This window comes from Panthera pardus, unplaced genomic scaffold, assembly GCF_024362965.1.
Source record: "Panthera pardus isolate Hobbes unplaced genomic scaffold, ASM2436296v1 HiC_scaffold_6, whole genome shotgun sequence".
In the NCBI taxonomy this organism is placed as follows: domain Eukaryota; kingdom Metazoa; phylum Chordata; class Mammalia; order Carnivora; family Felidae; genus Panthera; species Panthera pardus.
Window position 1 is genome coordinate 102,696,324 of NW_026526991.1, and position 21,390 is coordinate 102,717,713.

The 21,390-nt window shown below is 47.8% G+C and overlaps 1 protein-coding gene across 3 annotated transcripts in view; it reads left to right on the forward strand.

The window, feature by feature from the left end:
- CRACR2A (calcium release activated channel regulator 2A) overlaps positions 1-21,390 on the forward strand; it is a 130,743-nt gene that overhangs the window by 68,304 nt on the left and 41,049 nt on the right. For all 3 annotated transcript variants that reach the window (XM_019464815.2, XM_019464816.2, XM_053895048.1), the window contains 3 exons: positions 2,698-2,844; positions 17,287-17,377; positions 20,876-20,971. In XM_019464815.2, coding sequence (XP_019320360.2) covers positions 2,698-2,844; positions 17,287-17,377; positions 20,876-20,971 — 334 coding nt within the window. The remainder of the gene's footprint in view (positions 1-2,697; positions 2,845-17,286; positions 17,378-20,875; positions 20,972-21,390) is intronic.

Sequence of the window (21,390 nt, forward strand, 5' to 3'; positions counted from 1 at the left end):
AGATAAAAATAGGATAAAATAATTAAAATAAAATAAAATAAAATAAAATAAAATAAAATAAAATAAAATAAAATAAAATAAAATAAAATAAAATGTGATGTAGCTGGTGGAAACCAGTGGCCTGAAAAACATGGAATAACCTTCTTCTCCCTTTTCCCATTGCATTTTGCCTTTCCGTTTCTGGGTCCCCTCGGTCCTGGGTTGGCTATGTGTTCCAAGAGTAAAAATGGCCTAATGATTGGAGCTGATGTGTCCCAGGCTTGGGAGGAGAAGGAACTGGGATTGAGAATGATAAAGAGGAAGCAGGAAAGGAGGGGTCTGCACACAACACACAGGCCAGAAAAAAGATCTGCAGCTTTGTGGAATTTTGAGCAAATGATTTGATAGACTGTGTCAGAGTTGAGAAAGGCTGGCAAAAGCCTAGGAGGGATCCTGGTGAGAGGCTTGGGGGGGGGGGGGGAAGCATGGTTGACCCCAGCAGCAGGGGCAGCATCAGGGGCAGATCTTCTGGGCGTGGGCTGGGGCACGTGGGTGTGCAGGTGGGTGGGAAGTGCATGAGACAGAGACCAGACTCAGATCCTCTAGGGGTAAGAGGCACAGCGACCACTGCCAGTGACCCTGTGAAGCCTCTTCTTGGCGGGGGGCGGGGGGGGGGGCGGGGAGGGTGATGTGGGTGAGCCGAGGCACTGTCATGAAAGAGAGGCACCTCTCCATCCACCCATTCCTTCTGGGGAAGCCCCCTTCCTGGCCAGGCTCTCAAAACAGTCTACCCAATATTACCCCGAGGGCTCATGTCAGAGGCCAATGCAGAACTGAGCCAGCATGAGGCATCCTGGGAAGGCTCAAGGGAGGGTTTCCACAGTGGTCGCAGAAATTGATATGTAGTAGACAGTGGCCAGCACCTTCCATCCCCGTGGAAGCTAAACAAAAGGCAGAAGGCTCGTGTTGCCACATGAGGGGGGTGTCAAGACCACGGGGCCCCAGATGAGGAAACAGAGGAGGCTGTGAAGACTTCAGAGGTCTTCCAAGATTTCACGCTCCAGAATAGCTTGTGTGTTGTTCTGGAAGCAGGCAGATGGGTCAGCTGACCTCCCAGGGTCTCTTCTAGCCCTGCACCCCTAGCCCCTTCCACCAGGAGCAGAAGCAGTAGGCTGGATGTCTGGACTCCCAGCTTTTCACAGTTGTCCAGTTGGCTGAGTGATTTGGCAGTTTAAGGGCCTTGGCTTATTTTTCATCAAGAATTGACAGATTTGTCCCTTCTCCAGAAATCTGGAAGGGAGTGATGTGGCCATGAGTAAGTGGTTCAAAGAGCTTTGGAAGAGGGTCGTGTGGGTCTGCAAATCTTACTGGAGGCTCTAGCCGATTGGCTGTCCCATATCTGTGCCCCAGGCACATGGCTAACATGCACTGTCAAATGTCACTTGTTTTTTAAACATTAAAAAAATTTAATGTTTATTTATTTTTGAGAGAGAGAGTGTGAACAGGGGAGGGGCAGAGAGAGAGGGAGACAGAATCCATAGCCGGCTCCAGGCTCTAAGCTGTCAGCACAGAGCCTGACGCGGGGCTTGAACCCATGAGCCACGAGATCATGACCTGAGCCAAAGTCAGATTCTTCACTAACTGAGCCACCCAGGCACCCTTCAAATGTCACTTCTCAGGCAAGCTTCTCAAATATAGCACTTGTTACACAAGAACAAAGGATCTTATTCTTTATCCTGAGGGTTCCTGGTTGTAGCTCCCCTCAGATCATGGTGGTTTTAGAATTTCATGGGTTACAGGTCGGACCGCTGTTCTGGCTCAGTTTGATGGTCGGCTGTTTCTCCAGAGAGGGAGAGCATGGTCCGCAGGGTGCGCCACTGCCTCCGTCCTCCCGTCACTGATCAGTGTGGCCCTGTGAGTCTCTCCTGCTCTCCAGTGCACACCTGCCCTGTGTGCCTCTTAGCCAGGGGCAGTGGGGGTGGCAGTGGCTCTGGACATGTCACTCTGTGTCTTTGTCTCTCTGCCTGCCTGCGTCCCTGCCAACTTTCTACTTGTCTTGCCCTGTGTGCACACACATCCTGCAGATTTGCACCTTCCCTTCCTTTCTCCTGTCGCTCATTCCTGGTGCCACCAGGCCCCAGTGGGGTGCTGCATATTCTCCTCCATTCCCCTCAGTGACAATTGCTTTCTGCCATCCATCAGATGGCATGTCTTTACCTCTCAGCTGTGAGGACCGTCCTTCCTGGGGCGACAGGCTCTCTCCTTTAGCTCCATGGCGTTTGTCCTCACATGCACCAGGCTCCTGTCCTCTCTCCTCTTCCTGACATTCTGAGATGCTCCCAGCACGTGGCCTTGCACAGTCAGCACCACCAGCCCCTGGGGAAAACCAGAGCGTGGAAGCAGTGGAGGGTGCGGTTAAGGAGGCGAGGAGAGAAGCCAGACAGCCCGAGTTTGACTCTTGACCCTGTCATTCATCAGCTGAGTGATCTGAGACAGATCACCTCACCCTCTTCCGGGGGTAGTAGAGCACCAGCCTGGTAGGTTACTGTGAGGGTCAAATAGGCCGATGTACATAGAGTACCTAGCATACAGGAGGCACTCAATACATGCTAGCCACTCCTGTCATGATCATGACAACGGTGTTCTGGCTGTCACTTTCACATCTGGGAAGCTCAGTGTTTGCATGCTCTGACATCAGTGTCCCCCTTTCTGTCGCAGTGAAAGTGATATCAAGCAAGTCTGGCTGCAGCTGAAGAAGGACGAGCCTCACTTACTGTCCAATTTCGAGGACTTCCTGACCAGGACCTTCTCTCAGCTCCAGGAAGCTCATGAAGAGAAGAATGAACTGGAGTGCGCCCTGAAAAAGTGAGTACCCAGCCTCAGCCATTCTCTGTTCCTATGTGTGGCAAACAGAAGCAGAAGGTGCGCTTTCTCATATTCCGTGAAGCCTCCTTGTCACTGTCTGCCAGAGTGGGGCCCAGGCCCTATGGCGGCCGTGATATATAGATACTGTCAAGCCCTTGCGCACTTTTATCAGGCCCTCAACATATGCTAGGCACTATTTTAAATATGCACACCACCTCATTTGGACCATTCACTGTATTTTTTTCAAGTGCATTTATTTATTTTGAGAGAGAGAGAGCATAAGTGACTGGGGGAGGGGTGGAGACTGAGAGAGCAGGGGAGGGGCAGAGAGAGAGGGAGAGAGAGAATTCTAAGCAGGCTCCTCACTGTCAGCACAGAGCCCCACGCAGGGCTCGATCCCACAAACTGTGACATCATGGCCTAAGCTGAAATCAAGAGTCAGATGCTTAACTGACTGAGCCACCCAGGTGTCCCCTGGACTATTCACTGTTACTCACACTTTATAGATATGGAAATCGAGGTACTGAAAGGTGAATGACAGGCCCCAGGACATACAGCTTGTAAGTGGCAGGGCCAGCATTCAGGGTGAGATAGCCTGGCCCCTGAGACTTCACAGGGAGGGTTCCACAGCCTGGCTCTCCCCGCCCCCCCCTGCCCCCCCCAGCTCTAGACCTGCCCTTGGTCCCACTGAGTACCATCCTGACCACTGTCGGGAGCATCACACCCTCACATCTCTCCTGCCACCTCCTGGCCACCAGGGCCTCTGCAGTAACTAGTGGTTTCTAGTGCTCCCACTTTTCTTGGAGAAAGCATCCCAGCATGAACCTGAAGCCAACCTGAGTCAGCCTTGTGCCACAGCCATGGGGCCACATAAATGCTCGTCCACCTGTGAGAATGGTGTGCCATTGGGGTACCACACTTGTCCCTACTCATCAAGTGTACGTTACAGCAGTGAGCTCACATTTTGTGAAGCCTGGTGTAACCAAGAATGGTTCCTAACCCTGAAGATGTGGCCAAAGTACCGGTCTGGGTTTGGGCAGCACTGAAGTGGTCCTCCGGGTGACTGCACATGCTCTTGTCCCTGCCCAGAAATCGCTCCTATGGCATGGGCAGCCTCAACAGTCCTAATGCAGACCACAGGCCCCTCCTTGCGAAGCTCCTGGTGCCTAGCACCACGCCCTGGGGGCGGGGCTTCAGAGTCTCTACTGACATGGCCTTGGGGAAAGCACGCAAGCCCCTGATTTAGAAAGAGACCACCACATGCCTGTGTCTTACTGTGTAGATCAGTTATCCACACATTGCCCTGAACTCCTTTGCATCTTGTGTCACCCCCAGATCAACTCTAAAAATTACTTGTTGGGGTCCAACGGGTATACACAGGTCTGGAAAAAAGGACCTTTAAGAGCCTGAGTTATGAAAAAATTGTGGCCAAGTAATACCCGGGAAAGCACAGTTTGGCTGGAGGAGTGTTATGAATATTCTGGGCAGAGGCCCCAAGGCTCAGAGAAAAGAAGGGTTGAAAGTATACTTCCATATAGTTTTTAGCTGATTAAGCTGTGACTCAAGCAGATCTGAGTTTGCATCTTGGCTTTGCTCCTTAATAGCTGTGTGACTCAGGCTAAGTTACTTAACTTCTCTGAGTCTCAGCTTCCTTATGTGTAAGATAGGGATGATAATAAAATACTGGCACATAATAAGTATTCAAAGGATGTTAAAATAATAATACTTATCATTTTAAATAAGTATGTTTGTCAGTATTAGAGGATTTGCCTGGTTAAAGTGAAGAGTTTGAGCCTGGATATGACCAGTGGTGAGGTTTAAAAATCCTTTTACCCTTCCAGACAACATGGTATACAGCCAGTAGCATTGGCATCACCTAGAACTTTCTTTGGGATGCAGAACCTCAGGTCTCACACCAACCCTACTGATTCTGCATTGTAACAAGATACCCAGATGCTTTGTGTGTGGATCTGAGAAGTGGGGAGCTGGGAATCAGGAGCTCTGGATTGAAGTCATGTGTGGCTCTCCAACCAGCTAGCTCTGTGACCTTGCTCAAATCTTTTGGTCTCTCTGAGCTATGGTTTTCTCACCAGTAAAATAAGGGGCTGTTTTAGTTTCTGACTCTCCCTGCAACCCCACTTTCCTCTGACCCCAGTGTTGCTCACCCTGAGGAGCCACAGAAAAAGTCAGGTGGTGCCTCCCAGAGAAGAGGGTGCTCTTTTCTCTAAGGAAGGTGAGAGGAGTCACAGCCTGAATGGGCAGGCAGCGACCCAGGTCATGGCCTGGAATCTTCACTGTAGGATGCTTCTCTGCTGGCCTGCACTCCCACTGGGAGAGGGCAGCGCTCTTGACTTGTTTCAGAGCTGGTTAGCCCTCACATTCATCTTAAAGTGACCTCGTTTAGTGCTTTTGCCCTCATTTAATGACTATTAAAGAGTTCTTGAGATGAAAGCCAAGGTCACTCTTGGCTGCATGTGCAGAACTAGCTCAGCCAAAGGTTCCAGTGGATTATCCCTCCCAGGTGCATCTGCCCTGGGTCAGCTGATGGAAGCCCCCTCCTGGCTGGAGAGCTGTGGTAGGATTAGGGGTCCCTGGAGCTCCCTAGCCCACCTCAGGGGTGTTCTCTGGGTGCAGAACCAGAGACCGCAGGCTGTAGTGAGCAGAGCACTAAAATCTCTCAGGAGAAATCCAAGCTCTTGCCCAGGCACTGCCACTGACCAGCCGTGTGACCTTGGGCAGCTTGCTTTATCTCTCTGTGTGTCGGTGTCCTCCCTGGTGACATGAGAAAATAGGTGTGGTGTTTTTCAGGCTTTTTGTGATTGTGAGTCACCAGAAGAAATGCATTTGACTTTGCAACTCGCATACACTTCTGTGTGTGGGTAACTGAACATTTCCTGAAATGGAGCTCATGCTTCCTGCATGTGATGTACTCTGATATTCTCTATTAGAGCCTCTTTTATTCTCTTGTCTTCTGTTAAAGAAACCAGAAAGGTTGATCACATCAGGGCTTCTGGGTTGTGACTGAAGCAGCTGATCTACAGGGGCTCTTGCAGCTCAGCTGTCAAACAAGTAAACAGGAAATCCCGATAACGTATAGACTATTTCAATGGGAGGCTTGACGAATAGCCCAGGGTGAGGTTAAGTGATTCTGAGACATCATTGAGGAGATGAATTTGGAGGTTTGGGGATGTGTGCGGGAGGGGCATGTCTAGGCATCAGTGAGGGGGGAGAATGGAAGCTCTCGGAATGGCCTGATTCAGGCTGGAGTTGGGGGGATCCTGAGGACGGTCTGAACCCCTCCCAGTCTCCTCCGCAGCTGGTTTTTCAGTGTGGGGTATAACATGTTGCCTCCACAAGGTCAACGAACGCCTGTCCCAGACATGGCTCAAGTCATTGCCACTGTGTGTCCCCTCCCCCCCCAGGCTAGGCACCCAGGACACAGGGTGTCCTCGTAGCTCGCCTTAACAAGCACTTACTCTGTGCCAGGCTCTGAGTTAGGCAAATAGAACACAGAGTCCTCATCTTGAGGAGTTTGTGATCGCACTGATAAGGTCGAGCTCATGCTCATAAAAATTCCGCAACAAAGCCAACCAGAGAATTCGTACCGTTGAAACCCTAGACAGCGCTGACATAGGCAGCAGAGGCTTTTGCTTCCTCCTCCTTTTCCAAACCACACACCTTGTTTATCCCTCCTGTGGAGCCCAGAGAACATGGGACTGACTGGTGGAGGCGGGGGGAGGGTCCTGTCCCAGCTCCCCAGGCTGAGTCATGTCCCTCAGGGATTCAGTTCTGCTGTAGTGAGTGAACCAGGTCTGCTCTGGCTTCTGGGAGGGAGGGCTGTGCAGCTGGCCTGAGCGCCTAGGGAAAGCTCCTGAGAGCTGGTGTCAGGAGACCAGGGGCCCTCCTTACCTCACTGCCCTGGATTGTTTTTACAATCTGTATATTGGGAATAGGGGAAAAAGGCAAGTCTGGGAGCACTCAGTCTCTCACCCCTTGTCCCTTGGAGTGGAGCTTGAGTCAGATCTTTGATACAATGTTCGACTCTCTTGCGTGTTCACTGGGAAGAAGCCACCGCCCATGGGGCAAGGTGGGGACATGGTCAAATGCACAAACCTGGGGCCAAAGCCCAGTTCTCCTGTTGAACTTCAGAACCTACAGGAGCCTCCACATCTCTCTTAGGAAGTGGAGGCCAGACGAATGGAGCCACGCTCCTTGGTCCACTGCACAGAAGTTCAGAGAACTTCACATTTAGCGTGATTAATATGGCTTAGGCTTCGGAAGAACTTCTGACTATCAGAATTATGAAGTGTTTTGCCATGGAAAGCATCTTCCCAATCACCTTTTTTTTTGTGGGGCGGGGGGAAGCTTCAGCTTTCCAGGGGATGAAGAGCGATACTGTCTAGAGGCAGCAATAGATTCAGACCTTTTGCCAGAATCACTAGTGGAAATTAAGGCCCCACCCCAGGAAAGTCTGATTTATTTGGGCTGGGTTGGGGGCTCGAAGTCTGCATTTAAAAAGTATCCTTAGGAATTCTGACTTTTGACCAGGGTTGGAATCTGCTGGATGCATGGACTTGATTGGCCCCTTACCAGGATCTAATCCTGAGGCTGAGGGTAAGGATGAATTAGGTGGTGTCTGGAGAGTGCTTTGAACTCTTGGAAGAAAAGTGCTTTCTAGATCAAAGGCAGGTCGTGGCTGTGCTCTGCTTACTCAGTCGTCTGCAGCTCAGTAGCCTGGAAGGCCACCCAGGCTGCCTATTTCACATCACTGGTGGACCACACTTGGCTTTGACAAACTTATCAGCACCCGCCAGGGCCACATTGGAATCAGTTCCTCATCTGTACAGTCTTTCTCATCCAACTGAGTCAGGCCTCATGCAGTTTCTTGAGGGCATGGGGGCCCTTAAGTTGCATCCCCTGCCCAGCCATTCTCTAAGCACTTTCTGTCCAGAGTGATTGCCCTGGGCTCTGGGACAGTGTTCAGACCAGGAGGGAATGTGTCTCATAGCCTGACAGTCTCGGCTATGATACCTGCTGCTCTGACATAAGCCTGAGAACTGGGATTCTATGATATGAAGCTTCAGGGACATGAGAGTCTCTGGGGGAAGAGGGGGTCATTGTTTCCTTGGCCTTGCCTCCAGATATGGCAGCAAATACTGCAGCATATATATGGTGGGTGGCCCTTGCATTCCATCTGTGAAGGACTTTATCTGCATGGTTCTCCAATGTTAGCTTGCTTCGGAATTACAAGAGGATCTTGGTTAAAGGTAGATTCTTAGGTCTCTCCCCCAGAGAGTTTAGATCAGTATGTCTTGGGGAGGGAGCCCAAGAATGTTCATCTTAGCATACATCCCAGTGGTTCTGATGCACGCAGGCTACACACCACACTTTGAATTTTTTTTTTTTTAGTGTTTATTTTATTTTTGAGAGAGAGAGAGAGAGAGCACGTGTGCAAGCAAGGGAGGGACAGAGAGAGAGGGAGACATAGAATCTGAAACAGGCTTCAGGCTCTGAGCTGTCAGCACAGAGCCCGACATGGGGCTTGAACCCACGAACCGTGAGATCATGACCTGAGCCGGAGTCAGACACTTAACCAACTGAGCCACTCAGGTGCCCCAGCACTTTGAAAAAATGCTGCTCTAGGGGCGCCTGGGTGGCGCAGTCGGTTAAGCGTCCGACTTCAGCCAGGTCACGATCTCGCGGTCCGTGAGTTCGAGCCCCGCGTCAGGCTCTGGGCTGATGGCTCGGAGCCTGGAGCCTGTTTCCGATTCTGTGTCTCCCTCTCTCTCTGCCCCTCCCCCGTTCATGCTCTGTCTCTCTCTGTCCCAAAAATAAATAAAAAACGTTGAAAAAAAAATTAAAAAAAATAATAATAAATAAATAAATAAATAAATAAATAAATAAATAAAAAAGACAAAATGCTGCTCTAGTCTCTACATTTTTCCAAAATGTATCAGTCTGCAAAAAGCACGATCCAGGGTGCCCTTCCAGTCTGGGATTTTAGTCTCTTTCTTAAGGTGAAGATAAGTTTTTGGTGAGGGCTCTAGCTAATGATGCTATGGCTTCGTCAGGCACATGTTTTTTATTGGTATATTATTATCTGAGGCAGAAGCACATTTTTATCCGAGAGCAGATTGAAAGGTGAGGACTGTTTGTGCTCTGTGTACACCCTGGGCATGATTTGTAAACCTGACTAATCAAGAATGGGTTGCTTTATAGGATGGGATAAAGCAGCAAAGTTGGTTTATACAAGGCAGGAGAATCTAATTAGGGAGAAACCATCCATCTTGAAAATCCAATTGGCGATTATAGAGCCTGTAGAATTTTGTACAAATTCTGATGTTTTCCCCTCATTCAGCTCCACTCCAGTCGTGTGTGTGTGTGTGTGTGTGTGCGCGCGTGTGCGTGACAGAGACAGACAGACACAGAGACAGACACAGAGACAGAGAGAGGGAGGCAGTTAGAGAGACTGAGAGAGACTCTAAAGATTTTTCTGGTAAGAATTCTCTTTGCTGTCTGGAGACTGCAGCTGCCTGAAGCAGGTGGCAGGGGGCAGCGGTGAGCCTGAATCCCTCATGTACCTTTCTCATCCCAGCCACTAAGTAGGCTGAGCCTGAACGTGCTTCCATTTTCTTCTCTGGCAAATAGCAGACTCCTTGAGAATTTTCCGGCCCAGGATCTTCACTCTGTACTCATTACACATGGGGGAGATGGGTGGGAGACATGGGAAAAAGGGTCAGGCCCTTCTGGTGATCTTGGTCTTCTCCAGCCCTGATGGGGCACCTACTCTGGTTCACACTCACTCTACAATCGAAAGACTCCAGATGGGATTTGGATTGTTGATGATCCTGAGCACAAATGTATGGAGTTACCAGTGTAGACACTCAGGATGCTTGGGAAGACACTGTGGTGTCATGGATGGAACAGGAGACTGGGACTCAAGGCCTGGCTTCTCCCCTGTACTCAGACCTGGACTATCCAGATGCCCACAGACAGGTTACTTCCTTGCTTTGACCCTCATTTTCTTCATGTTAAGCTCAGTCTATGATGGGGAAGGGGATTCTTCCTCTCTTCACATCTGCCTTTCACCAGATTGTGCAAACTAAGAGACATACTGATCAGACCACTGCCCGCCCACATGGAGACACATGAAATCAGAATGGTTAATCTCCAAGGCCAGAGGCATTTCTAAGTTCTGCCTTGAGTTCAAGATTCTGAAATTTATTGAAAGTGTAGAAAAATGCCATTTGTCCAAGGTCAAGGCTACACCATTTAGGGAAAGAAGAAGCTACCTTTTTCCTGAAATGATTTCAGCACCTCCTGCCTAGAATCTAGAAGGTTAACCAGATGACTTTCTGAGACCCTCTGAAATCTGAAGGGATTCTGTTCCTAAGTGCAGGCAAAAAGGAACGAGGGAACGGGAAAGAGATATTTTGACCAGCAGTATTCTATAGTAGGAAGGCCTTGGCCCGTGTGTCATTAGCTGGAACCCCAGTGGTGCTGAGTATTAATGCTTTCCTCCAGTGTGGTACCTTAACTCTCAGTGTGCAAATCACTTTGTGAAGGTTAATTAATTTTCACAGTCCCTGTGGGAACCTGGCAGGGTAAGTTAATTGCTAACTACATCTCACCTTCCAATTCCCTGCAAATAATCTGTAAAGGTCTCTCTGAACCTAAGCCTTGTACTTACATGAGAATTACTATAATCCTCACCCCTACTTCCTTCCCCCACATCCCACCCTAAATCTTCAATATCACGCACATGTGTACATGCACACACACGCTTAAGGGCCTCCTTTAGACAAGGGGCATCTTCTACAGTTAGACACCCTGGGTGGCATTCTGCCCACTATGCTGGACCTGGGCTTTTCATCCTGGCTTTCACTAGGACTCATTCTTTCATATCCATCATGCCCTATGGTATCCTCAGTATATAATTGTTGCTTCTTCCCTTCACAGTTGAAAATCTCCCTTTTCTGGACTCAGCCCCTCTTAACTTGTTCCCAGAGAACTCTGTCATCCTCCACACTACTAGAGTAAGGGACTTTGTCCACTTCCTTCCAGGAAGGGCTCTCTGGTCACAGAGTTATTATCAGCCAGAGCCCAGGAAGGCATAGCAGGGTGGGGTCTACTCCACAGTATGTGGCTTCTTCTTCCGTTCCTTTCCTCTATGCCACGTTAGCGTCGGACTTGGTGTTCTTAGATGCTAAAGTCCTGGTGTACAGAGCCCATTCCATAAGTCTAAATTATTTTACCTAGAGTGTTACTTTACAAAGGGCTTAACGAGTACTTAATGTTGATGTCTCCCTCCTTCCATGCTTTGTCTTCTCTCCTGAGCCACCTCAGGTCTTGTCCTTCCCCAAGTCTTCTGTTCCCCGATGTTGCCCTATTCTCTTACACCCCTGTTGCTGCATCATTCCCCTTCAGTCTCTACTTGCCCCTTGGCTGAAATTTGAAGGAATTAGAAAGCAGCAGCTCTCAAAAGGGTGTCAAAAACCCCTGGAGAATCAGAGAACTCATTTACTTAGAATGTATTAAATGCATACTATCTGCTCCCTATTGTGCTAAATAATTCCACATGCATTATCTTATTTAAACCTCACAACTTCTCTATAAAGTAGGTATTAACCATCTGATTTTCCAGATACAGAAAACCTCAGGCCCTCTGAGGATATGTGACTTATCCAAGGCCAGGAAGCTTGTAGATATCAAAATCAGGATTTGAACCACAGCCTTTTTACTCTGGGTCTAATGAATTCTGAGACAACCATAGCTGTCAGCAGAGGGATTATAACCTAGACTACACTGGAATATGCTAGAGGCACTATCCAGCCATTATACAGAAAGAGCAAGAAAGCAAGAATAAATATTGGTGCTCATGACTCCTTTGCTGCCTTCTTCCTACATTTATTTCTCTGTCTCACTGAGACTTCATGTCTCTTTCTCTTCCTTTCCTTTCATCTCCCTATTCTCTGTCCCTCCTCCCCCTGTAGCTCAAAATGACTAGGCACAGATAGCAGACAGGGGATAATTAAATAAACACTGGGTTGTTGGGGAGTGTTTTAAGGATGACTAATAGAAGATAAACTGGATATTTATGCCCACAAGTTATTAATAGCTCAGAGAGCTCTATTCCAGATTGCTGCCCTTGTCTCTTTCAATATTTTTACCAATGGCAAAAACAAAGGGAGATAAGGAAGAATATTTTGTAGTAATAAAAAAAGTTCCATCCACAAAGAAGATACAACAGATATAAACTTTTATGCATCAAACAACATAGCAGCAAAATAGATAAGGCAAAAACTTTTAGAAAAACAGAAAATTTGATAAAAACAGACTTTAGAGGACTTTAACAAACTTATCTAGGATTTGATACATTAGGCAAAAAGTACAATATGTATGTAAAATATTTAAAACTGTCAACCAGCAAGCTTAATTTAAGAGATAAATGTAGAGCTGTGCACCTCACAGTAGAATACACATTCTCCTCATGGAAGTTATGCAAACATTGATCATGTTTTTGGCTACAAAGCAAAGGTTAATAGGTTCCAAAAAGTAGATACCTTACTAGTATATTATTTTTACTATAATACAATTATTTTACTATAATACTATAATATAAAAACAGCAGTTTTTATATTAGAAACACTCTTCTGAATAACTCTCAGATGAATTAAATTGTCAAAACCAACATATTATTTAGCTTACATTATGACTGAAATTTTTAAATATCAACAAAGCTTGGAAGGTCATTGAGTACACTAGATGACCAGTTGGGATATATTAAGATAATGTCAGCCTGGAAAGATGGACTGAATCTAACAGAATTACATCCGAGCTCTTGTTCTGGTGTCCAAAAAGCCAGTGACAGAAACACAAGGTGGAAGAGATATGATTTAGTAGCACCATCTTTAAAAGAAAAACAATCACACAGACTTAAGATTTAGAGGTTTTAGTTGACAAATGGGTTCAGCATTCATCAACTGTGATGTGGCTGCCAAGAAAAGTTAATGTGATCTCAGGCTGCATGAATAGATATGCAGTGTCGAGAACAAGAGAGGTATAGTCCAGCTCTAAACTCTGCTAATCAGACTTGATACACTGGGCATTCAGTCTGGGGCTCCATGGCTTGAGGAAGCTAAATCAGGGCACATTCAGAGAAAAGTAAAGAGAAAGGTGAAGGGACTTACAAAAAAGAAAAAGAAAGTCCATGTGAGATGTGGTTGGAGAAAGTGGAGAGGCATGGCATGAACCCAAGCAACCCCTTGAAGTCTTAATGCTGTTTTCAAATATATAAAGGGTTTTTATGCAGAGGAGAGATAAGGTCATAGAAAGATATATTTCTGTGAGTCAGAATATTCCAAAGATGAAAGAGCTGTTTAGAGATCCAGCCAAGTTCCCTATTGCTGGAGGTGTTTTAACCTACTTTGGGTAAATACATGGCAGGGACATTGTGGCAAGGATTTTAGCACTGGGAAAATAGGTGATTGGATCAGATGAAACTTTCAATTCTGAAATTCTTCAGTTCTTCTGGAATCTGGTATTCCTCCAGTATGGTCCTTCCATGGGCTACTGAGTTAGGTATCCCAAGTCTTAAATTGATTTTATACACATTTTCAGCATTCACATTTTGAGCACAGACCCTGTGGGTGACAAAAATGTCTGAGTGTTCCTAACCTAGTTGAGACAGCATAAACCCAGGTGAAACAGTTTTTAAGGATTTTATTTATTTTTTTTTAATGTTTATTTATTTTGAGACAGAGAGAGCATGCATGAGCAGGGGAGGGGCAGAGAGAGAGGAAGAGAGAGAATCCCAAGCAGGTTCCACACTGTCAGCACAGAGCCTGATGTGGAGCTTAATCCCACGAACCGTGAGATCATGACCTGAGCTGAAGTCAAATGCTTAACCAACTGAGCCACGCAGGTGCCCCAGTTTTTCAGGATTTTAAAAGTAAATGTTCATTGAAAGACATTTGATATTCTAAGAGTTCAGAGAAGAGACAGTGAGGATTAGAATAGGTGAGGAAATCCTCATAGGGAAGACTAAAAAGTGTAGGTGTGCATCAGGCAATATGAGTGGTTTTAGAAATTGTGGCAATATAGATGTATATAATAAGCAGACGTAATTGGTTGCCTCTTTCCTTTGGTGGAGGAATATGGTGTGCCCGCTGGAACAGCACATGCCACATGTGCAGACCTTTTTAGAGTGTCTCTCCCTGTTACTGTTCTCACGGCCACTGCAGAGCTCTCCGCAGACACAGGCTTCGGGCTCAGTGGCTCCTGCTCACACACAGCCTGCGTCTCTAATGGATTGATCTGACAGGCGCTTTTATGGACGAAGCTTTCCGCTCTTCATCTTCCTGATTGCTTCTCACCTTTACCAAACCCAGCAGCGCTTTTATCCTTGAAACTAAGACCTTCCTCCCCCTTGGGGAGCAATGGCCCTTGCCCTCCACAGCCATGACAGTAATTACAATAATAAATAATCCCTTATATTTATTTAGGGCTTTGCAGTTCCAAATGCTTTTCACGCCAGCTCTCTTGTTTGTTTGTCATGCCGGTGCTATGAGGCACTCCGGGCAGGTGCTCCTCTGGGACATAACAAGGTCAGAATGCTCAAGGTCACACTGAGAATATGAGCAGGTCTTCTGAGCCCTGAGCTGGTTTAATGGTATAAATGATGTGAACAGCACCATGATGCTCCCCATTCCTAGGGCTCGTGTGTCTGACCCAGGCTGGTCATGAATCAGTCAGTTCTTGGGGCACCTGGGTGGCTCAGTCTATAAAGCGTCCAACTTCAGGTCAGGTCGAGATCTCACGGTTTGTGAGTTCGAGCCCCGCATTGGGCTCTCTGCTATCAGCACAGAGCCTACTTTGGATCCTCTGTCTCCCTCTCTTTCTGCCTCTCCCCCATTCTCTTTCTCTGACTCTCAAAATAAATAAACATTAAAAAAAATGAGTCAGTCTTTGTAGGATTCATCTTCTGAAAGCCTTTGGGCCTGGCCCGGGTCCCCTAGGATGCCAGCTGTATTCTAAAGCATTTCCAGAGGGTTGGTTTCACAGATAAGTCTGGTTGAGCTGGACCTAGACGCATTGAGGCCCACCTGGAACCCCTGGGCTTCTCTGCAGTGGACCCAGCCTTTGTCAACGAGGGCTAGAAGTAGGCACCATTCAGCAGCTACCTCTGCCTTCCCCCCCATTTGTTTTTTAGCAGTCTGCAAAATTACTTACTTCATGACGAGTGAACTGACATGTGGGCATGAAAAACAGTTTATTAATTTAATCAAATAAAACTTAGAGCAAAGTTAATGTCACGCAGTTAATGATAGTGTAGAATTGGTTATTAAGCACAATGGTAAACAGCTTCTATGGATGACTGTAATTAGTATTGCTTTATCAGAGAAAATCAGTTTTTAAATTTCTCCCATCTCACTTTATTAGGTCTTCAGTATGTAGTTGGAGTCACTGTCTAAAGTTATCTAGCACCTGAATTTCTTCAAGCATAGGAAGATGATTGCAGGGACCAAGTGAAGACTTTCTTTCTGAAAGTCCCTTGCAACAATATTCATTTCTGTCCTTGAACTGTTCCTATTCAACAGCCAGTGCCTTTGCTCCTCATTTCCCTCTATATTTCCTTGTATTTATTATGGGTTAGCTCATAACCAGCTCATAACCAAAACATCTGTCATTTACCAAGAAGGGATTTCTTACTGTTAGCCAGCAAGACATTTCCTACACCCAGGATGGTAAACACAGGCTCCAGCTCATGGAAGTCTTGGAGAGCTGTCACCTTTTGTGCTCAGCAAAAGTATGGCCATTGCCATACTCACTCAAAGGATTTCTGGTCTTAGGGGTATGGCCGGGAGAGGGAACCTAGAGACTTCTGGCCTGATATGAGTGACGTTGGCCGTGGAGACTTACACCAGTTCCTTGTCTGGGTCAGTTTTATGGTTTCTACAGATCTAGAAGGATGTCAGTCAAAATGGCTCCTTTGAGTCATACTCAGTCATGTGCTTTAAAGGTACCCCAGCAGGTAGGAAGTGAGGAAGGGACATCTTTTGGTGCAGCAGGGAAGGCTGGCACTGGATTGGAGTCCCAAGTGGATATAAGGCGGTAGGGGTTGAAACGAAGGTCTCAGAGTAATATATACATTCCCATCCTTAATCTTTTGTTCAGAAATCTCCCTAGTACCTCTCAGAATTGAAAACTGGAGCTATTTCCTCAATTGCTAAAGTCTCCTTACTTGCGTAAAGGACAGAAAGTGCTTATCACCATTTCAGTTTAAAATGGCAAGTGCCAAAATCTGCAGTATGTGTGTGTTCAAACAGCCTTGGGAGCCAAGACATCAGCCTGCTCCTGAACCTGGATTTCCCTTAACAGGTGAGGAAGAAGAATGGGAGGGACTCAGAGAGAGAGAGCGCCCTTAGCTGCAGGTCAGGGAAGAGGGGTAACTGTTCAATGCCCTGGAAATGGGAATACATTGGAGTGATAACTTCCATCTCAGTTCAAATGCTAATACTTGATCCTTCCTGTTTGAATTTGGAGGTGGGGGCTGGGGGTGGGGAGGCATTCAAAGAAGGATCTATTTGGGGAGAGAAGGAGGAACAACACCAGAGATGACCTATAAACCTTGTTCCCATAGCCATGTTTGTCTTGGTCTCTATATAGGAGCAGAGTACCCAGGTTTTTCCTTCCTGTCCTGTGGGGCTCTTCAAGTGTAGGGAGAAGATGCTGGCAGGGAGGAGGAGGGATGTCTCATTATCACTGCCCACCTTTAACCTGCCTGCCCCTTCTCATACTGTCTGCCTGGGGCCGTGGGCCTGAGATGGCATGAGCACTGGCCAAGTGTGGCCCCCACTTCCTTTGTAGGGGGCATGGTTTCCATGATTGTCATTGTCATGGAATCTTTTGTCATCTGATGAGAAATGTGGATCACATAGACTTAAGCACACAATTTCAGGAGAACCCTATGACAGTATACTTTAGACAGGGCTGATGGAGCCAGGTGCAGAGAAAGCATCCACAGTGGGAAGGAGATAAACCAGGAGCCCAAATAGGAAAGAAGCCCACACAACACAACTTTATACTGTCTATAGGTATAGGGACCAGCGGACAATAAGGAGGTGCGTTCAGCAGAGGCCAAGGGGCTTGTTGTTGAAATAAAGCAGAATTAAGGAAGATAGAGCCAAGGAAGCTTCACTGAGGAATGTGTGGGTCATCTGGGACTGATGGCTTCCTCATCTAGGAGGAGGACGAGGTCCTGCTGGGCCTCTATGGTCAGCTAATCCTGAGGAACTGGTCCCACCTGACCTACGCAGTTGTTCCCACAGCCCCAAGCTCCTGATGGGATTCTGGTGCCCAAGCTCCAGAGGATAAATACTCTGGGGGATAAATGAATTTTGGTGTAGACCTTCGCAGACTCTCTTTCTGCCACTTCTGCAGGAAAATTGCTGCTTATGATGAAGAAATCCAGCATCTCTATGAGGAGATGGAACAACAAATCAAGCATGAGAAGGAGCAGTTTCTCCTGAAAGTAAGAGTCCACACCAGGGCTTGGCTCTGAGCACCAGGTGGAAATATCGCCTACTCTGACTACCTCCCCCAGTTTAAGATTGCAGTGCCCCCACCTGTGGCACTGTGGATTCCCTGTCTCTCTGCTGCTTTATTTATATTTTTCAAGACATTTGTCACCTTCAGGCATGACATTTAATTTCCTTGTTTATTTTTGTTGATTATGGTCTGTCTCTTCCTACTATCACGTAAGCACTGCAAGAGCAGGGATCTTTAAAAAAAAAAAGTTTATTTATTTATCTTGAGAGAGAGAGTGTATGAGCAGGGGAGGGGCAGAGAGAGAGGGAGACAGAAAATCCCAGGCAGGCTTTGCACCGTTACCGCAGAGCTCGTCATGGAACTTGAACCCACAAACGTGAGATCATGACCTGAGCTGAAACCAAGAGTCAGATACTTAACTGACTGAGCCACCCAGTCTCCCTGAGAGCAGGGATCTTTATCTTTACTTGTTACTGTATCCACAGCCCCTCAGCCATGCTTGGAACACGGTTGGTACTCAATAAATACTTATTGAATCAATGAATGAATGAACTAATGACGAAAGGATGAAGGTGCATGTGCTTACCAGTTACAGCAGCTTGGAGACCGGGTCTGATACTGGCTGGTCCCAGACCTGGAAGGCAGGCCCACCCAAATGCAGTCCATTCTACTCCATGCCCAGCAGCTCCTCTAGGGGGACCATCATTAGAGCCTATGCTTCCCATCCTTTCCCTTAGACACCTAGAAAACTTAATAACCAAGACAAGTCAAACCCCACCCTTCTCGGACCCCATGGGAGAAAATGTAGAGCTCACATACCTCGTTCCGACTCTGGCATCTAGCCTCCTAGCAGCCTCTAGCCTGTTGTTTGTCTTGGGAGGTCAGAATTGGTGAAATTCTCTCCTCTTCCAAACTAAGCAGGGTCCTTTTGGGAGCATATTTATAAAACAAAGCTACAGGAAACTCTCTCTTACCCATTTTTTCATTATCCACTTGGTGAGTTCTCAACAGAAAAGTCATTGATCTTGAATGGTAGCTTTAGGCTGCCGTTACAACAATCCCATGAACTGGGTGGCTTATAAACAACAGACATTTATTTCTCACAGTCCTGGTGGCTGGACATCCAAAATCAGGGGGCCAGTGTGGTCAGGCTCTGGTGAGAGCCCACTCCCTGGTTCTGGCTGTGGCCCTCTCGCTGCGTCCTCACGGGGCGGGGGGGCAAGTGCGTCCATGGGATCATCACCTTGGGGGTTAGGTTTCAACATAGGACTTCTGGGAATATAGCAGAGGGACCACGTCTTGCGCTGCCTCTCAGAACAGAACCTGGGCTATTGCCATAACCCTTCCCTCCTCCTTAATGCAGGTTGGTTTGAACCAGTTTTTATTTATATGCTGATTTGGATTATCTACACCGAGGATCTATTTATTATCACAGATACCATTCAAAACGAGATGAAGTCTGAATGCTTTCCAGAAAAAGCCCATCATATTCTCCAACTAGAGCCCTCTGAAGGCTTGTCTGTATTTCCAGACTCCCCCTGTACCCATTCTTTCTTAGAGCTTTAAAACAGTCTGCCTGTCCCCTGCCCTTCAGCATAGTTGGATGAGTATAAGGCAGACAGAACTCACACACTTGTCACCCAGCATACCCTAAAATAGTTTTCTGAGAACAGTAGCCTTTTTTTTCCTGCAGTAGGAGAGTCACTCCCTTTACCCCAAATGATCTACTGCTGGGCCATGACTACAGGTCAGAGGTCCTAGCTAAAAAAAGAGGCCTGCTTCCAGAAGCAAAAGGTGGGCCAAGGTGTGGGAACTGGGAATGGGAAGAGGTGGGAGGAAAAATTTCAAGGACACATTAGGATCATGTAAGGGTATATGACCACACCACTGTACCCTTCACCCCCCATTCCACTCCCTCCTTCCCCTTCTAGTACCCCAGGCCTTTCAGGCCCAGTGCCTAGGTTTTCCACTTTTGCACAAACACAGAAACTGTTAAAATGTGTTTGGCTTTGCAGACACAGGCTTTTGCCTTGTCACAACGTGAGGACAGTGGTGTGACAGTTTATGACAGCATGAGAAGAGCTGGGCCTTCTGGTTCTACATGTAGCAGTCTGTTTGACCACGAGGGAAATACTTAATGACTGGCACACTCCGGCTCAAGGAAAATAGACGCCCCCCCTCGATGCTCTGTGCTGGCCAGGGCTATAAGGCACTCTGCAGGCCCACCATGGGGATGGCAGCATCCGTGCTGGACTTGTGGAGCCACCCGCCTTCCCTGCACTGTTGATGGGGCACCTACTCTGTGAGTGACAGCCAAGCTGAATGAAGCAGGTTCCCCAGTGAAGGTTTTGACAGCAGGAGCTTCCCGGTCAGATCTTCCCCCTATCGTTGCCTGTGGTTGATGTGAGGGCGATCACAGGCTGTCCCTGAGCTCCATGTACCTGCCTGAGAACAGGCTCAGGACCAGGTAGTGTCTACAAAAGATGAGCCCAGGAAATAATTCTGAGCCTTAGAACAGAGGTGTCCAAAGGCCTGTGTCCTGAGAGTGGTTGTGTGCTCCCACCCCCCTGGTGCCACCATCACACCCAGCCTCATAGCCCCTCTAGTGTCCAGCATTCCAGGCTGTCCTCCAAGGCAGGTGGAACCCCAGGGGCTCCTGTCATGAGCTCTATGCACATTATAATGGTTTCTTCTCTCCCTGCAAGTTTCACACCTCATTTTTGCCTTCAGGGGAGTGGAGAGCTGTAGGTGGCCTGCATATTTTTGTTTCTGTCCTGTGAACAAAGAAACAATGATAGATGAATGAAGTCAAGTCAGCTAGGTAAGACCAGGGCTGGAGCCCCAGTCTCCTGACGCCCAGATGAGGGACCTTGTACCAGACCAGGCAGCCCACACAGTTTTCTCTTTACCCCACCCCTAGGGCGGGAGGGGAGGGGCTATGGATCACAGAGGCAGAGCTATCACAAGAGCAAGGCTGGGACACCTCAATCATGGTGGGACACGGCGAGGACCTAGACCCTCAAGGGGAAGAAGTAATGCCCTGTGTTTCCCGAGCAAGGGGTAGTGTGAGGGAACAAATGACTGTACCCAACGTGGAACAGAATATCCACATTAGAAGGATACCCCTCCCCCCCCCAATTTAGAGATGAAGAGATGGAGGCATGAGATTCTCTATGTTCAGTACTCTACCACTAACCAACACTGTCTCTCTCTGGGGGAGCGGTGCACAGTCATTGGTCATGGTCACACATGGTGGGAGTTGGGGAGTTGGCATGACCCCTTATGAGCACTTGCTCTGTCTCCATCCCAGTGGGCCTCCCTGAGCAGCCAGGCAGGGCATCGAAGCCCTGGAATGTTGTGGGAAGGGCCCTACAATCCAAAAGGATGGGGAGGCCCTGCTGTTGAGCAGGTGCAAGGTGGGGGACAAATCTCCATCCCAAGTGCCCTGGGGCCTCACGCGTCCTTCTCTCCGGCCTGGCAGGACATGGAGAGGTTTCAGGCCCGCAGTCAGGAGCTGGAGCAGAAGCTGTTATCCAAGGAGCAGGAGCTGGAGCAGCTCATCCAGAAGCAGCAGCAGGTGTGCCTTTGCCGTGGCCTTGGAGCACCTGGTTCCTCTCTCCATCCTCCCCCGGCTCTTGCCCACTTACCCTGCTATTCACTCAAGGATTTGGGTTTGTTTGTTTGTCTGTTTTTAATTGGAGGAGAACTATTTAGCTGTACAAAAGATAGCATTTTGAAACCACAGGTGATCTCAGGATAAAGCCTTTACCTCTCCAGTGCCAGGTGTTTAGCTGGGAAAAGTTGCCAAGAATTCTCCCTCGAGGCATCTGAAGACATTGTCAACCTAATTACACCCAGGAGCCGCCAGAATGTCAAACATTAATTTGTTTCCTGCATCCTGGGTAAGAGGAGAGGGGGGTGCTGAGGTACAAAGGACGGAGTCACTAGTGCTTTGTGGGAGGCTGCAGTGATGTCTTCCCACTGCGATGGCCATGG